The sequence below is a fragment of the Haliotis rubra genome, unplaced genomic scaffold (genome assembly GCF_003918875.1).
Source record: "Haliotis rubra isolate DU_JTF1 unplaced genomic scaffold, ASM391887v1 Scf393, whole genome shotgun sequence".
Classification (NCBI taxonomy): Eukaryota; Metazoa; Mollusca; class Gastropoda; order Lepetellida; family Haliotidae; genus Haliotis; species Haliotis rubra.
Genome location: NW_025767072.1, coordinates 788,951 through 804,960, shown reverse-complemented (window position 1 = coordinate 804,960; position 16,010 = coordinate 788,951). Strand labels below are relative to the sequence as shown.

Here is a 16,010-nt window from a genome sequence, read left to right as displayed (position 1 = left end):
ATAACCCAACTCACTCACTCATCTGTGTAGAAGTACTTACCATTTCTCTTCATGGACAACATTTCTTGATCTGGCAATTCCTGGTCCACGGCAGTTAACTTGATTAGGCCTTTCTTAGGGACTGTTGCCATTGGTAATGAAACCTCTTCTTTGTTGCCCCCGACAACATCCTGTCGGGGTTCCTGGGCAGCCATCATGAACACAGGGGCTCTCTACAGAGCAAGAGACAGGCTTATTATGACAGATTATGGTATTGCAAAATATATATTTGAAGGTTTATAATATATAGATACCAAATGTTTTGAAGTCCCTAAGACATGTTATTACCTACGAGGGCGAACATATCGGGGTTCATATTTTTCATACGATGCCCTAGGGCAAAATATCACTTTGTCATTGTGACGTGACGTCATGAACAATGCTGTGACGTCACGTTTCTTCTGTGACGTTGCATTCTACATGCGGCGAAGGCGGGTAGACAGGCCTATGTTTGAACGTAGATTTGGGTTATTTTCCTCAATTTGACAACTTCGGTAATAAACAAAATATTACATGAGTGCCCATATCATACTATATTTACAACACTCGTGCCTAAATATCGGTATATCCCTCGCTCTCGCTCGGTAAATACCAACATTTAGGCACTTGTGTCGTAAACATAGTATGACATGGGCGCTCATATAATATCCTCTATATAAATGGCACTGTCATGAAAATGGCTAATATTAATGTATGACTCTTGTCATTCAGCTATTCCACTTTGACTTACCTCCCCTGTCATCAGTGGCATGGCACCAATTCATATACGGTCCACTTTGACTTACCTCCCCGGTCATCAGTGGCATGGCGCCAGGTCGTATGGTGTCATCGTAGAGATGAAGATCAGACTTGGATCTCTTCATCATCCCATACACCATCCCATCCTCAATACGGAACCCCATACCAGACTGGAGCTGCAACAGATGAGTGAATGAGTTGTTGAGTCAGGGCATGAGTGAATGAGTCGTCGAGTCAGGGCATGAGTGAATGAGTTGTTGAGTCAGGGCATGAGTGAATGAGTCGTTGAGTCAGGGCATGAGTGAATGAGTTGTTGAGTCAGGGCATGAGTGAATGAGTCGCTCAGTCAGGGCATGAGTGAATGAGTTGTTGAGTCAGGGCATGAGTGAATGAGTTGTTGAGTCAGGGCATGAGTGAATGAGTCGCTCAGTCAGGGCATGAGTGAATGAGTTGTTGAGTCAGGGCATGAGTGAATGAGTTGTTGAGTTAGGGCATGAGTGAATGAGTTGTTGAGTCAGGGCATGAGTGAATGAGTCGTTGAGTCAGGGCATGAGTGAATGAGTCATTGAGTCAGGGCATGAGTGAATGAGTCGTTGAGTCAGGGCATGAGTGAATGAGTTGTTGAGTCAGGGCATAAGTGAATGAGTCGTTGAGTCAGGGCATGAGTGAATGAGTTGTTGAGTCAGGGCATGAGTGAATGAGTCGTTGAGTCAGGGCATGAGTGAATGAGTTGTTGAGTCAGGGCAAGAGTAAATGAGTCGTTGAGTCAGGGCATGAGTGAATGAGTTGTTGAGTCAGGGCATGAGTGAATGAGTTGTTGAGTCAGGGCATGAGTGAATGAGTTGTTGAGTCAGGGCATGAGTGAATGAGTTGTTGAGTCAGGGCATGAGTGAATGAGTTGAGCCAGGGCATGAGTGAATGAGTTGTTGAGTCAGGGCATGAGTGAATGAGTTGTTGATTCAGGGCATGAGTGAATGAGTCGTTGAGTCAGGGCATGAGTGAATGAGTTGTTGAGTCAGGGCATGAGTGAATGAGTCGTTGAGTCAGGGCATGAGTGAATGAGTTGTTGAGTCAGGGCAAGAGTAAATGAGTCGTTGAGTCAGGGCATGAGTGAATGAGTCGTTGAGTCAGGGCAGTGAGTGAATGAGTTGTTGAGTCAGGGCATGAGTGAATGAGTTGTTGAGTCAGGGCATGAGTGAATGAGTTGTTGAGTCAGGGCATGAGTGAATGAGTTGTTGAGTCAGGGCATGAGTGAATGAGTTGAGCCAGGGCATGAGTGAATGAGTTGTTGAGTCAGGGCATGAGTGAATGAGTTGTTGAGTCAGGGCATGAGTGAATGAGTTGTTGAGTCAGGGCAAGAGTAAATGAGTCGTTGAGTCAGGGCATGAGTGAATGAGTTGTTGAGTCAGGGCATGAGTGAATGAGTTGTTGAGTCAGGGCATGAGTGAATGAGTTGTTGAGTCAGGGCATGAGTGAATGAGTTGTTGAGTCAGGGCATGAGTGAATGAGTTGTTGAGTCAGGGCATGAGTGAATGAGTCGTTGAGTCAGGGCATGAGTGAATGAGTTGTTGAGTCAGGGCAAGAGTAAATGAGTCGTTGAGTCAGGGCATGAGTGAATGAGTTGTTGAGTCAGGGCATGAGTGAATGAGTTGTTGAGTCAGGCATGAGTGAATGAGTTGTTGAGTCAGGCATGAGTGAATGAGTTGTTGAGTCAGGGCATGAGTGAATGAGTCATTGAGTCAGGGCATGAGTGAATGAGTTGTTGAGTCAGGGCAAGAGTAAATGAGTCGTTGAGTCAGGGCATGAGTGAGTGAATGAGTCAGGCTGAGTCAGAGTTGCGTGAGTCAGGGCATGAGTGAATGAGTTGTTGAGTCAGGGCATGAGTGAATGAGTTGTTGAGTCAGGGCATGAGTGAATGAGTTTGTTGAGTCAGGGCATGAGTGAATGAGTTGTTGAGTCAGGGCATGAGTGAATGAGTTGAGTTGAGTGAGTCAGGGCATGAGTGAATGAGTTGTTGAGTCAGGGCATGAGTGAATGAGTTGTTGAGTCAGGGCAAGAGTAAATGAGTCGTTGAGTCAGGGCATGAGTGAATGAGTTGTTGAGTCAGGGCATGAGTGAATGAGTTGTTGAGTCAGGGCATGAGTGAATGAGTTGTTGAGTCAGGGCATGAGTGAATGAATTGTTGAGTCAGGGCATGAGTGAATGAGTTGTTGAGTCAGGGCATGAGTGAATGAGTTGAGCCAGGGCATGAGTGAATGAGTCATTGGTTGAATGGAAGACTGTCATTGAGGAAGTTATTGAGTGAGTGGAGGACTAAGTGAGTCATTACCGGTAATTTAGACGAGAGACAGTGAGTCATTGGGTCAGTGGAGGTCTGCGTGAGTCATTTGAGCTATTTTGCCACAACACATCCATGAGAAAGATGAAGGACATATAACTTCAACCTTTTGTGTTAGTACATGGCAAGAGCAGGTAACTCTAACCACACTGCAGCTTACATTCATAACTACTTGTGTCATTCCGGCAAGCCGGATGGCGTCTCGTACCCCTCTCGTGGCCATGTTTACGACTGGGCCCTGTCTAAGCGCAAACGGACATGGAGATGAAAATAGTCTAGTACTATTGCCAAGGAAAGATAACTCTGAATTTCCAAACATGGCTCCAAGAATATCCTATATCCCGTGGGCAAAACGGCAATTCGGTCATTCCCTTTGTAAATATGTTTCAGTGTTTAAAGTTTCTGATCTTTTAGCTCAAATTTATGTTTAAATTGTGCTTTGCATAGTTTAGCGAAGTTTCAAACTTCAACAGTGCCGCCTTTTTCATGCTTCGAAATGCGTTTTACTACGCGCGATTTGATTGGTTTGCCACAATTCTTGGCAATAATGGCGTACGATAGGAGTATGAGTCTTCTTGTAGGTGAGGCGAGGTGAAATTGGGTTTTACGTCGTGCTTGAGAATATTTCGCTCATATGACTATGTGCATGCGTGTGTATGTGTATGTGCGGCTGCTTGTACTAGCCCAGACTGAAGCTGGTTTTATAGTGCCAGCCCACTGAGATGCCATGCCGCAGTGAAGCATGAATACCCCACTCAGACACATTATACTGACTCCGAACTGACCAGTCCTTGTTGTACCCATTAATGCCGAGCGCCAACAAGTACCATATTTTAACGTCTTTTCGTATGACGCGGTCGAGGATCGCACCTGCGACCTTCAACTCTCCGGGCAGACGCTCTAACCACTACACCACGGAGGCGGTCCTTCTTGTAGGTCACGGAAAGAGGCGAGTAGTTACGAATGTGCAGCGTATTCATAATTGACACACATGATGTTGCCTAGGTGACCAGTGTCTCGTTCTTGATGGCAAAGATCTGATAATTAGTACATTAATTATGATTATGAAAGGAGAATCTTCAATTTGCATCAGTTTGATAACATATTTCAGATAATATAAAATAACTTGACAAAACAGACACACAAAACATTAAAAACAGATCTGATTGTATTTTATGTTCAAGTGCAGTTCTGCTGCTAAAAAGTAAAGCAAAAAGTTTTAAAATAAGAAAGGGGTAGACTTATTGCATTTTTACTAACAACTGTATTATGAAATGAAATGAATGAATGAATGAATGAATGAATGAATGAATGAATGAATGAATGAATGAATTAATTAATTAATAAACAAACTGTCAATTATCTTTCACAATTCATACTCTCACTCTACTGGTTATATTCTAACAGATTACAGAGCTTCTTGCAATATTTTCTTATTTTAGCAATGAAGCAATTTCTCTGAATTTTTTTTGTAAACTACATAAGAAAATGCATGAAGCTCACCTTGTTAAAATTGCGTAAATGTTTGATTGTGCAGGCATCACAGTGTCGACATGGGGTGGAAAGAATCGTCTTACTACGCTGAAGTTGACCCGGAGTCACGTGATTCTTAGCACTCAGTGTTTTACTCTTACTGCTCACAAATTTCCTGTGAATCACTGGCGGAGGAAGTCCCCTCATAGGGAAAGGGGACATAACTCCCAACTGGCTGTAAACTGAGTTCGGGGCCATCTCAGGTATGGCAGTGCTGCTACGTTTAACTGTCACGTGCATTCTGTTGATTGGGCTGGAGCGATTTGACAAACGTTCAAGGGCTTCATCAATGTCGAGAGGGATAGACCGCCCTGAAGCACAGCGGCTGCTTGCTGTTTGAGTATATCTCTCCATTGTCATGCAGTCAAGGTCAGTGTCATGGATTCAAGGTCAAGTGTCGACAACACTTTTTGCAACAATTTCTGAAAACACTTTCAGAACTAGCACTGAAAATGTATTGCTACTGAAGTCAAAGGTAATCTAACACTAAAATCAAACTTATAGTGAAATCAACTGTACAATAGTTCCAAGTGCATTAAACACTCATATGAGAAACTGGTTCAAAAGAATTGTTTGATATCCGATATCTGTGAAAAAAAATATTCAGAACATTCCACAACTGATGCAAATAAATATTTGTATTTCTCTCACAGCACTCATCTGCATCTCCCATATTTGTTGAAGCGATAATTCTCACAGTGAACAACCTATCACTTGTTTCCTCAGACAGCTCCGGACACTGTGCAGGATGTTCATACACTCATGATTACAGCACATTTGGTCAGCACAGAATACTCACACAAGCCTCTGTGTTCCTCTACTGTTCCCCAAATGATAGTTAGAACATTTACACTGTGCTGAAGACCAAGGAGCAGGATAGACAGATGTATCCAATCCCTTCACACCCCTTTAAACTTGGAACATCCAAACACAGATCTACCTTTCATCATGTTTGTGAGAAAGTCACAACAATTTCAGTTGGAATTTAGATCCACAAGAAGCAAATATCAAGAATTCCATGAATCTCATCCTTGAAGAATCCTGGGCATTAACAGATAGACAATATTTTGTCCCGAAAGAAACTTCACTGATTCCCTTAGAATTTCTTCTTCAGATGTCCTCCTTTTCGAAGAAACACACGCTTGTGCACGTTCACAGTGCTTCATGGAAACACGAAACATTAAAAACACATCTTGCAGGATCACTTTAACAGTCGATCATAGAAATATTTATCTTCATATTTTGTTATCTTCCATACAGGTGAAGTGCAGCAATTTAAGACATCTTCAGACACATCTCCATGAATCCTCGACACAAAGCATCACCCAACCACCTCACTCCTGACACTGTACACAGACTGAGCTGGACCCACTCCATGGTAGCCCATCACAAACAGCTTTCTGGCAATCCATCACAGCTAAGTTTCTCCAGTCAAGTACACCTGGACGTGTGGAGAAAAATCTCACTGACATAATCCCCCCAACTGTCCGCCGTCTGCCCCGAGACCGTGAGAGGGAAAGTATTGACTGTAGTCTGCTCCACCTGAGTGCCGTCTGCTCTACAGTACACACGTCTGCAAGAATGCTGTCAATTCATCACTGCCTGGAGACAAGGTGAGCATGGTGCTGGAAGAGGTGACAAGAATGCTATAATAACACTGTCTTGACAAGATACCAAGCAAAGTCACCATTGCTAGGAGATTGGTGAAAGCTGATTGATTGATTTTTACTCTTCCTATCAGGCAGTGATTTACAACTCATTGAAAAAGGTTAGCATAAAAAATAACACCCAGCTTAACTGATGACTATCTCAAAAGCACACACAACAAACAGAAGGCCCTTTCGCTATGTCAATGTAACTTAGTTCATTCAAATAGTCGACTGCATTATTAAACCCCGAATACAACAGCTATGCATGCAAAACATACTGTTTAAGTATGTCAACACATAAGTACGAGAGAGCAAACAACAGACTCATCATTCAATATTTGTTCAGTCTCGAGTTAAAAGTAATATATACCTTGTATACATTTTGGGGGGGAATATAATTGTGTTATACCATAGAGAGTATGTTGAAATGATGATCTACTGTTAAGTAATAAACATGCATGGGTTCAAACTGGGTGCATTTGATGGGTATTTATATGTTACTTAGTTTTCTTTATCTCTGTTTGGTTTCGTTTATGACTGATCTGTCCAAAACATTTTGACTTCCATACTGAGAGGTGACAGTAACAAATCACTCATTGACTGTAACAAGAAAGTTTATCTGCAATTTTCAGGAAGAAAAATGATTTTATGACAAAGAGTGAGTGAGTGAGTCTAGTTTTACGCCGCACTCAGCAATATTCCAGCTGTATGGCAGCGGTCTGTAAATAATCGAGTCTGGACCAGACAATCCAGTGATCAACAGCATGAGCATCGATCTGCGCAATTAGGAACAGATGACATGTGTCAACCAAGTCAGCGAGCCTGACCACCTGATCCCGTTAACACAGTGCAGACAAAAAACTCTCAAAGATAAACTTTTCAAATAACGACAGTAATGACTTACTTATGTTAGACATGGGCTCAATATCTCTGCAAGCAGAAAGTAATTTGTTACCATTTGAATACACAATTTAAACTCTGATTAGTGTAATTACAAAAAGTCCCACCTACAGAGTTCTGCCAATCAATCTATGTCCGTTTAAGTCATGACAAGTCTGAGCTATCTACAAGCTCATATCTTCAAGTGTTACGGAACTTTATACACTGGGTTGTCAATATCATCGGCTGACATCTTTACCTGCCAATCAAAACACAGAGATTGAGTGTCTGTGGTGGATAAGCCATCAGTGAAACATACAAGGCTTTAATCTTGTACTGAATCATATCCTGGGATAACTGTAGATGGCGAGGGGGATACAAGGCCAGGTCAGTATCGGGTCATGGTTCACATCTTATTTTATCAGGTGCATTGTTGGGGTACTTGAGGGGATACAACAGTTCCAGGTGCATTGTTGGGTCAGGGTGGACTTAATGTTTTACTTGGTGCGTTTGGGGGCTATTCAAGGTTGATATAACAGTTCTAAGTGCATTTTTTGGTCATGGTAGGGTCAAGAGTAATATAGTGGGGAGGGAGCATTGTTCAGGGATGATTGAAAAAACTAGTTTTCATAATTTCTTTATATTATTTTGTCCCATACAAAGTTTGTGTACATGGTTCCTCCCAAATATAAACAAATAATTTAATCTAACACAGCAAAATTAATTTTGCCTCAGGTTTTATTTTAAGGCTTAAAATAAAAGTATTGAGAGTGTGGCGATATAGACACTGTTTGTCTTGAGTCAGTGAGTTTAGTTTTGCACCACTTTTAGCAATATTCAAGATATATCACGGCAGGGGACACCACAAATGGGCTTCACACATTGTACCCATGTGGGGAATCGAACCGGGTCTTTGGTGTGACAAGCGAATGCTTTAACCACTAGGCTCCCCACCACTTTGAAGCTGTAGCTGAGAGATTATCCGGTCTTGAACTTAACTCCCCACCCTCAACTTCACCCCCAGGACTTCTTCTAACCAGCATCATCATGTGACAAAAAAAAGCAGGATTCCACACAGACAAAGAGTTTGCATCTCTCTAAGATTCCTCTGATACGCCAGAAATGGGATTAACCTTCTTGTACCTAGTAATTAACATTACACAAACACTGATAGACATTAATTATGCATCAGTCATTTCCAACATTTACCTCTGTTAATGATGTACAATCACAAGCATTCTCATGCTCTTTCCACACTGGAAGTGTTCTTGCGCTTGTGGGTATCACCCTGACCATCTTCCAGCAACATACAGCACATCACAGTGACTGTACATGCAGGCCAGCCAGTGTAGCATACCAATCAGACACAACACTACGACAGTATAGTGATTTATATTTTTTCTACAGAGAGTACATTTTTAATGAGTGATACTCACTCCCAGAAATAACAAACAATTTCAACAAATGAAGCCTGTGACTTAAGCACAGTCATCAAAACTTATACACAAGTCCAGTCAATGAACATGACAGAACCACACAATCGTGGAATTCCAGGAGGGACAGATGTAGGACAGAGCCCCTCACTCCTGGGATTCCAGGTCGGACAGATCTATTACAGAGCCCCTCACTCCTGGGATTCTGGGTGGGACAGATCTATTACAGAGCCCCTCACTCCTGGGATTCTGGGTGGGACAGATCTATTACAGAGCCCCTCACTCCTGGGATTCCAGGTGGGACAGATGTAGGACAGAGCCCTTCACTCCTGGGATTCCAGGTCGGACAGATGTAGGACAGAGCCCCTCACTCCTGGGATTCCAGGTGGGACAGATGTAGGACAGAGCCCTTCACTCCTGGGATTCCAGGTCGGACAGATGTGGGACAGAGCCCTTCACTCCTGGGATTCCAGGTCGGACAGATGTGGGACAGAGCCCCTCACTCCTGGGATTCCAGGTGGGACAGATGTAGGACAGAGCCCCTCACTCCTGGGATTCCAGGTCGGACAGATGTAGGACAGAGCCCTTCACTCCTGGGATTCCAGGTCGGACAGATGTAGGACAGAGCCCTTCACTCCTGGGATTCCAGGTCGGACAGATGTATGACAGAGCCCTTCACTCCTGGGATTCCAGGTGGGACAGATCTATTACAGAGCCCTTCACTCCTGGGATTCCAGGTCGGACAGATGTAGGACAGAGCCCTTCACTCCTGGGATTCCAGGTCGGACAGATGTAGGACAGAGCCCTTCACTCCTGGGATTCCAGGTCGGACAGATGTAGGACAGAGCCCCTCACTCCTGGGATTCCAGGTCAGACAGATGTAGGACAGAGCCCCTCACTCCTGGAATTCCAGGTGGGACAGACGTAGGACAGAGCCCCTCAATCGTGGGATTCCAGGTCAGACAGATGTAGGACAGAGCTCCTCACCCCTTGGATTCCAGGTCGGACAGATGTAGGACAGAGCCCCTCACTCCTGGGATTCCAGGTCGGACAGATCTATTACAGAGCCCCTCACTCCTGGGATTCCAGGTGGGACAGACGTAGGACAGAGCCCCTCACTCCTGGGATTCCAGGTCAGACAGATGTAGGACAGAGCCCTTCACTCCTGGGATTCCAGGTTGGGTAGTCTCATGTAGGACAGATCGGAGATCCTGGCAAGTGTCTAAGGAGGTTTACATAAATATGTCAACTGTGGTAATTACCACCAGGTTTAGAGAAGTCTCTCGCCTGTTGTGAGGGTCAACTAACATGCGATGGAGGCAGATTGGATATTAACTATTTACACAAGAGTGCCCCCAACTGTGGAAGGAAGCTACTTCTGTGGGGACAGAGCGAGGAGTGGCTGCACGCTTCAGGGTGACAGAATCACTGATGGGAACTGATGTAGATGTGGATGATTTATCACATCCTGATCTCATGGAGGACAGTAAACTACCGACTCAAGGGTCCACTAATTTTAGTTCATTAGTTGCAACATTATTGCCTTTCCCAAGGCAGAATCCCTCAACACTGCTCACAAGAGCATGGCTGATTCGTTACAAAATTTTTACAGAATGTTAGGTAAGAAATCAGCCTTTCATTTCCCTCTCACTGGCTGATCTAGATCTGTTGTATTGTTATTATAAAATGGCTTGGAAAGGTTCTCAGAATATTTAAGCACATCTTTGGAGATCATGTCCAGTTATTTTTCATAATTGATGACAACACAGATTAAGTTACAACCTTTTGAAGTTCCTGCACATTTAGACTTTCTTGTTTTGACCAAAAAAATCCTACAAAACTGACAGATTGAGACACATGACCTATGGAACTTTCAAAGACAACAAAAACATGATCTAATGAAAAGTACATGAACAAGAACATACTGAAAAAATATGCTTTCTACTTCAACATTTTCTTTCACTTGAACTAGCTGTAACACACAGTCACGCAGAAAGTTCTACAAGTTTTATTTACAGATGGCATGTCAGGGTGATTTCCCTGGGGCCCCCTCATTGTACAGCTCACACCCGGCCTACTACGCTGCCGCGACCTGACTGTGTGTGCTGTCGGCGTCATTAGTCTCCATGGCTTCCAGTAATGATTTTACACGATCATAAAACTTTATGGGTGCTGGCTTATTTAACTATCGGTAATAAATTCATGCATTCAATAATCATTTCACTAAGTATTTTAGTTGTGTTTACTTATGAGCCGAAAATCAATTTATCAAAATACTTGATTTCATAGTGTATTTTTACATTTATTCATACATGTTTTGTCATTCATATAGTGCAGCACAATTAATTTCTTCCTCTTGCAATTTACAACACACATGCCTTAAAACATTAAAACTAATGCAATACATGTAGATATCAAATAAGGATGGTTTATTAAGTGTAAATTTAGTATATTGCCTAAGTTGTATTACTGTATTTAGACCATATCCCCTTAATGTGAAACAAAAATGAAGATTTAAAGGGCATCGTGAAATAGACGTCAGTGTTTGTTTGTTACATGTTGGTTACATCTTTGCGCTAACCCAGCCTGTTCAAACATCATGTAAGCAGGCAAAATCATTCCTTGTAACATGGCATCATAGCATTCTAGTGTGATGCCATAGCATTCCAGTGTGATGCCATAGCATTCCAGTGTGATGCCATAGCATTCCAGTGTGATGCCATAGCATTCCAGTGTGATGCCATAGCATTCCAGTGTGATGCCATAGCATTCCAGTGTGATGCCATAGCATTCCAGTGTGATGCCATAGCATTCCAGTGTGATGCCATAGCATTCCAGTGTGATGCCATAGCATTCTAGTATGATGTCATAGCATTCCAGTGTGATGCCAGAGCATTCTAGTGTGATGTCATAGCATTCCAGTGTGATGTCATAGCATTCCAGTGTGATGCCATAGCATTCTAGTGTGATGTCATAGCATTCCAGTGTGAGGTCATAGCATTCCAGTGTGAGGTCATAGCATTCTAGTGTGATGTCATAGCATTCCAGTGTGATGTCATAGCATTCTAGTGTGATGTCATAGCATTCCAGTGTGATGTCATAGCATTCCAGTGTGATGTCATAGCATTCTAGTGTGATGTCATAGCCTTCTAGTGTGATGTCATAGCATTCCAGTGTGATGTCATAGCATTCCAGTGTGATACCATAGCATTCTAGTATGATGTCATAGCTTTCTAGTGTGATGTCATAGCATTCTAGCGTGATGCCAGAGCATTCTAGTGTGATGTCATAGCATTCCAGTGTGATGTCATAGCATTCCAGTGTGATGCCATAGCATTCTAGTGTGATGTCATAGCATTCCAGTGTGAGGTCATAGCATTCCAGTGTGATGTCATAGCATTCCAGTGTGATGTCATAGCATTCTAGCAATGTCATAGCATTCTAGTGTGATGTCATAGCATTCCAGTGTGATGTCATAGCATTCCAGTGTGATGTCATAGCCTTCTAGTGTGATGTCATAGCCTTCTAGTGTGATGCCATAGCATTCTAGTGTGATGTCATAGCATTCCAGTGTGATGCCATAGCATTCCAGTGTGATGTCATAGCATTCCAGTGTGATGTCATAGCATTCTAGCAATGTCATAGTATTCTAGTGTGATGTCAAAGCAGTCCAGTGTGGTGTCATAGCATTCCAGCGCGATGTCATAGCATTCCAGCGTGATGTCATAGCATACCAGTGTGATGCCATAGCATTCTAGTGTGATGTCAGAGCATTCCAGTGTGATGTCATAGCATTCCAGTGTGATGCCATAGCATTCTAGTGTGATGTCATAGCATTCCAGTGTGATGTCATATCATTCTAGTATGATGTCATATCATTCCAGTTTGATGCCATAGCATTCCAGTGTGATGTCATAGCATTCTAGTGTGATGTCATAGCATTCCAGTGTGATGTCATAGCATTCCAGCGTGATGTCATAGCATACCAGTGTGATGCCATAGCATTCTAGTGTGATGTCATAGCATTCCAGTGTGATGTCATAGCATTCCAGTGTGATGCCATAGCATTCTAGTGTGATGTCATAGCATTCCAGTGTGATGTCATATCATTCTAGTATGATGTCATATCATTCTAGTATGATGTCATAGCATTCCAGTTTGATGCCATAGCATTCCAGTGTGATGTCATAGCATTCTAGTGTGATGTCATAGCATTCCAGTGTGATGTCATAGCATTCTAGCATGATGTCATAGCATTCTAGCATGATGTCATAGCATTCTAGCATGATGCCATAGCATTCCAGTGTGATGTCATAGCATTCCAGCGTGATGTCATAGCATTCTAGTGTGATGTCATAGCATTCCAATGTGATGTCATAGCATTGTAGCATTCTAGCGTGACATCATACCATACTAGTGTGGCATCATGTTTGTCTCACAACTGGGATATTCTTCTAGATAAAGAAAGTGCTTCAGAAAATGTCTGAATGTTTCGTTTCAGGCGAGTGGTTCTTTAGTGTTTTTCCAATGTTTCATGCCAATATAGTCTAACAACAAAATGGAATTTTCCAGGCATTGAACACTACTCACTACAACCCCCAAAACTGGAAAACATGATCTCTCCTGAAGTAATAATTTTTAGAAATAAGGTATGTGGAGCAAGCAATTAAAAACATCCTGGCTCACTGTCAGTCTACCCAGACTGGTCCGACCGTCAGAGGCTACCCCATGCAGTGTGCCTATCAGGTCAAGTGAATCTATCTCTATTGACAGGAAAGATTTAAAATGCTTTAGATAACTGAAAACACAGAGGTGAAAAGGTTATCATTACTCCTTACTGACTGAAACATTTTACTGCTGAAAGTGATCAATGTAACCAAAACAGTGATAAGGTTAACAGAAGGTTTTAGGATAGATAAGATCACACTGCATTTTCTATAGATATGGAGGGTGATCCCCAAATTTGAAAGCAATCCATTGAAATGTGTTCAAGTTATGAAACATGTAAGTTCAAAAATATGTAAAATAAAACATTTTAAAAATTGAAACCAAACTTTGCACTGCGCATCTTCTCTAGACAAAGAAGCTGTTTTCCAAATTTAAAACATTTAAACCAATACTTTTCAAGTTATTGGTCAACAAATGCTTTTAAGTTTGAATTTTTAAATTGCTGTAATTGAAATGGCAGAACCAAAACTTGCACTGCACCTCCCCTTCAATAAAAAGATGAGTGAATGAGTGAGTGGCATATACACCAACAAAAACAAAAATAACTCGCAAGAAAGAAAGTTGATACAACACTTTCATAGCGACAGATCAAGTAAGCCAGACTGACAGTTCTACAGAAAGCTGAACTCAGTAGGACTAATATGACCTCAATATATTCCATCAAATTCAGGTTAATGACAAAATGCTGACCTGCCAATCTAAATCTCCCAGAGTGTTACGTACACGGCCTGATCATGTATGTAAGCATACAGGTAAGTACACAGGTAAGTATGTATACCCTTTGATCTGAGCAGGTGAAGTAATCCTGTTCCCGTTTGTCCTCTCACGCTCCCTCCGACAACATCGGCCCAAGCCCGATCACAGTGGAGAAACTTATGGTACCTCAATAGTTTTACAAACAATTGGCTACTTGTCTGTCAGATTATGACTGATAGCAGGCTAATTCTAGTCTCTGAAATAAACATATTTTACACAAAAAAATTAAAAAACCCAGTTCCTAAATTCATATAGTATAAAGAAGCCCTCTGTGGTAATCTAGACTTGCCACAGTCTGCACTTGCATGGGCTATATTGAGTGTAATTGCAGAGCTCCAGATAAGATTTAGCTCATGTGGGTACTGTACCCACTGTATTTTTTGGAGTGGGTATTATGAATGTTGAGTGGGTATTTCATTTTCCGTTACCCACTGTTTTCAAATATGTGCGTATTTCAGTCATTTTACTCACCTAAGTATTATGTCATTGAGTAAGTTTACTAAGCAGGTATGTTCTGCCTTATGTCATACCTAATCAAAACCAACTTAAATATAATGGAAATGATTTCATAAAAAATCAATGATCCTATACTGACAATACAACACTAGTCCTATACTAACAGTACAACTTGATAGCAATCGATGTCTTTTTCATTACGCAAGTGATTTTTATAAATATATTCCGTACTCATTTGTTTTAGACTTTTTGCATATCTAACATTTTAAATGCGTAATTGGTACGCAACAATTATTTTTCAATGCGTAATTGGAAAGTTTCTATGCATATTTTACCCGGATACACAGCTTATCTGGCCTCTGAATTGTTTCAGGGTAACTATGAGAGACTAAATTGATACCGACACCTTCTTAATTATTTCATCTGTTATTTGACTGTTGATGTCAAATACAGTCAAAAAGAAAGTTTAGATTTAACCGATTTGCCTGACAACTCTGTAGCAAGATTAGAAAATGTATAAAATAAAAGTACAGAAATCTGATAGGAAGTATTTGTCATTTTGATAAATGTTGATAAAATGCATAGCATGCCTAGTTTCTAAGGCCCACACCAGTCTGGATCATCTCCCCCACCAAACCAACAGACCCAAGAAACTGAACTCTGGTAATGGCCCTCACTGTGTCCCCGTCGCTACACAACCATCCAAGCTCATGATTAATGCTATTCACATATAAATAACTTTCTGTTTTTATATCGAACAAGAAGGATATGATCCTCAGAAATTCACAGAGTGTATCACTAATAAGAAAACAGTAAAAATAAACACATTCTGGGGCAATGAAGTAAACTTGAGAAAATAAGTGTATCACAGTACAGTTTAAAGTAAACTTCAGAGCAGTTGTTTGTTAACTGATTTGATTATATAAAATCACATTACTTTTTAATTTACAGTAAACTATAATAAAAGAAGTATGACACTATTTCTTTAACTACCAAATATTATAAAATGTCTTGCTTATAAAGACACACATATTACGATTAATTGACCACATTACTCCAAACGTACAGTTTTCTACCCACCTGTGTCCAGCACGGCCCTATCTGTCTGCGTGACTGACTTTGACACTGAATCAATCAGCAACTCCACCAACCGACACCTGATACAATTTCTGCTCAATCACCCGTTTCAATCCAGCCGGGTGTACATTAACACAATGTAAACCAATATCCTTGAAGTACCAGTACATTCCTCACACTCGTATCATATGTTGGAAGCACAGTGTGCAATATGCCTCGTAACAACCACCCATTCAACAATAACAATAGCATGTCTTCCATCATCAGGCATTGTTTTCCTTGAGTAGTTTCCTACAAAGCCGCCGCCAGGAGCTGCCTTGACAGCTGGAGCTCCCAGAATGCATCATTCAGTAACAATCCGCTAAGTCTGTATAAGTGGTCGCA

At 41.7% G+C, this 16,010-nt stretch overlaps 1 protein-coding gene across 2 annotated transcripts in view; it reads right to left on the bottom strand.

Annotated features, from left to right (window-relative positions):
- The window catches only part of LOC124286853, a 36,742-nt gene that overhangs the window by 5,518 nt on the left and 15,214 nt on the right, over positions 1–16,010 (bottom strand). For both annotated transcript variants that reach the window (XM_046723292.1, XM_046723293.1), the window contains exons 9-10: positions 825–953; positions 41–212 (exon numbers count right to left, since the gene is read on the bottom strand). In XM_046723292.1, the coding sequence (XP_046579248.1) occupies positions 41–212; positions 825–953 (301 nt within the window). The remainder of the gene's footprint in view (positions 1–40; positions 213–824; positions 954–16,010) is intronic.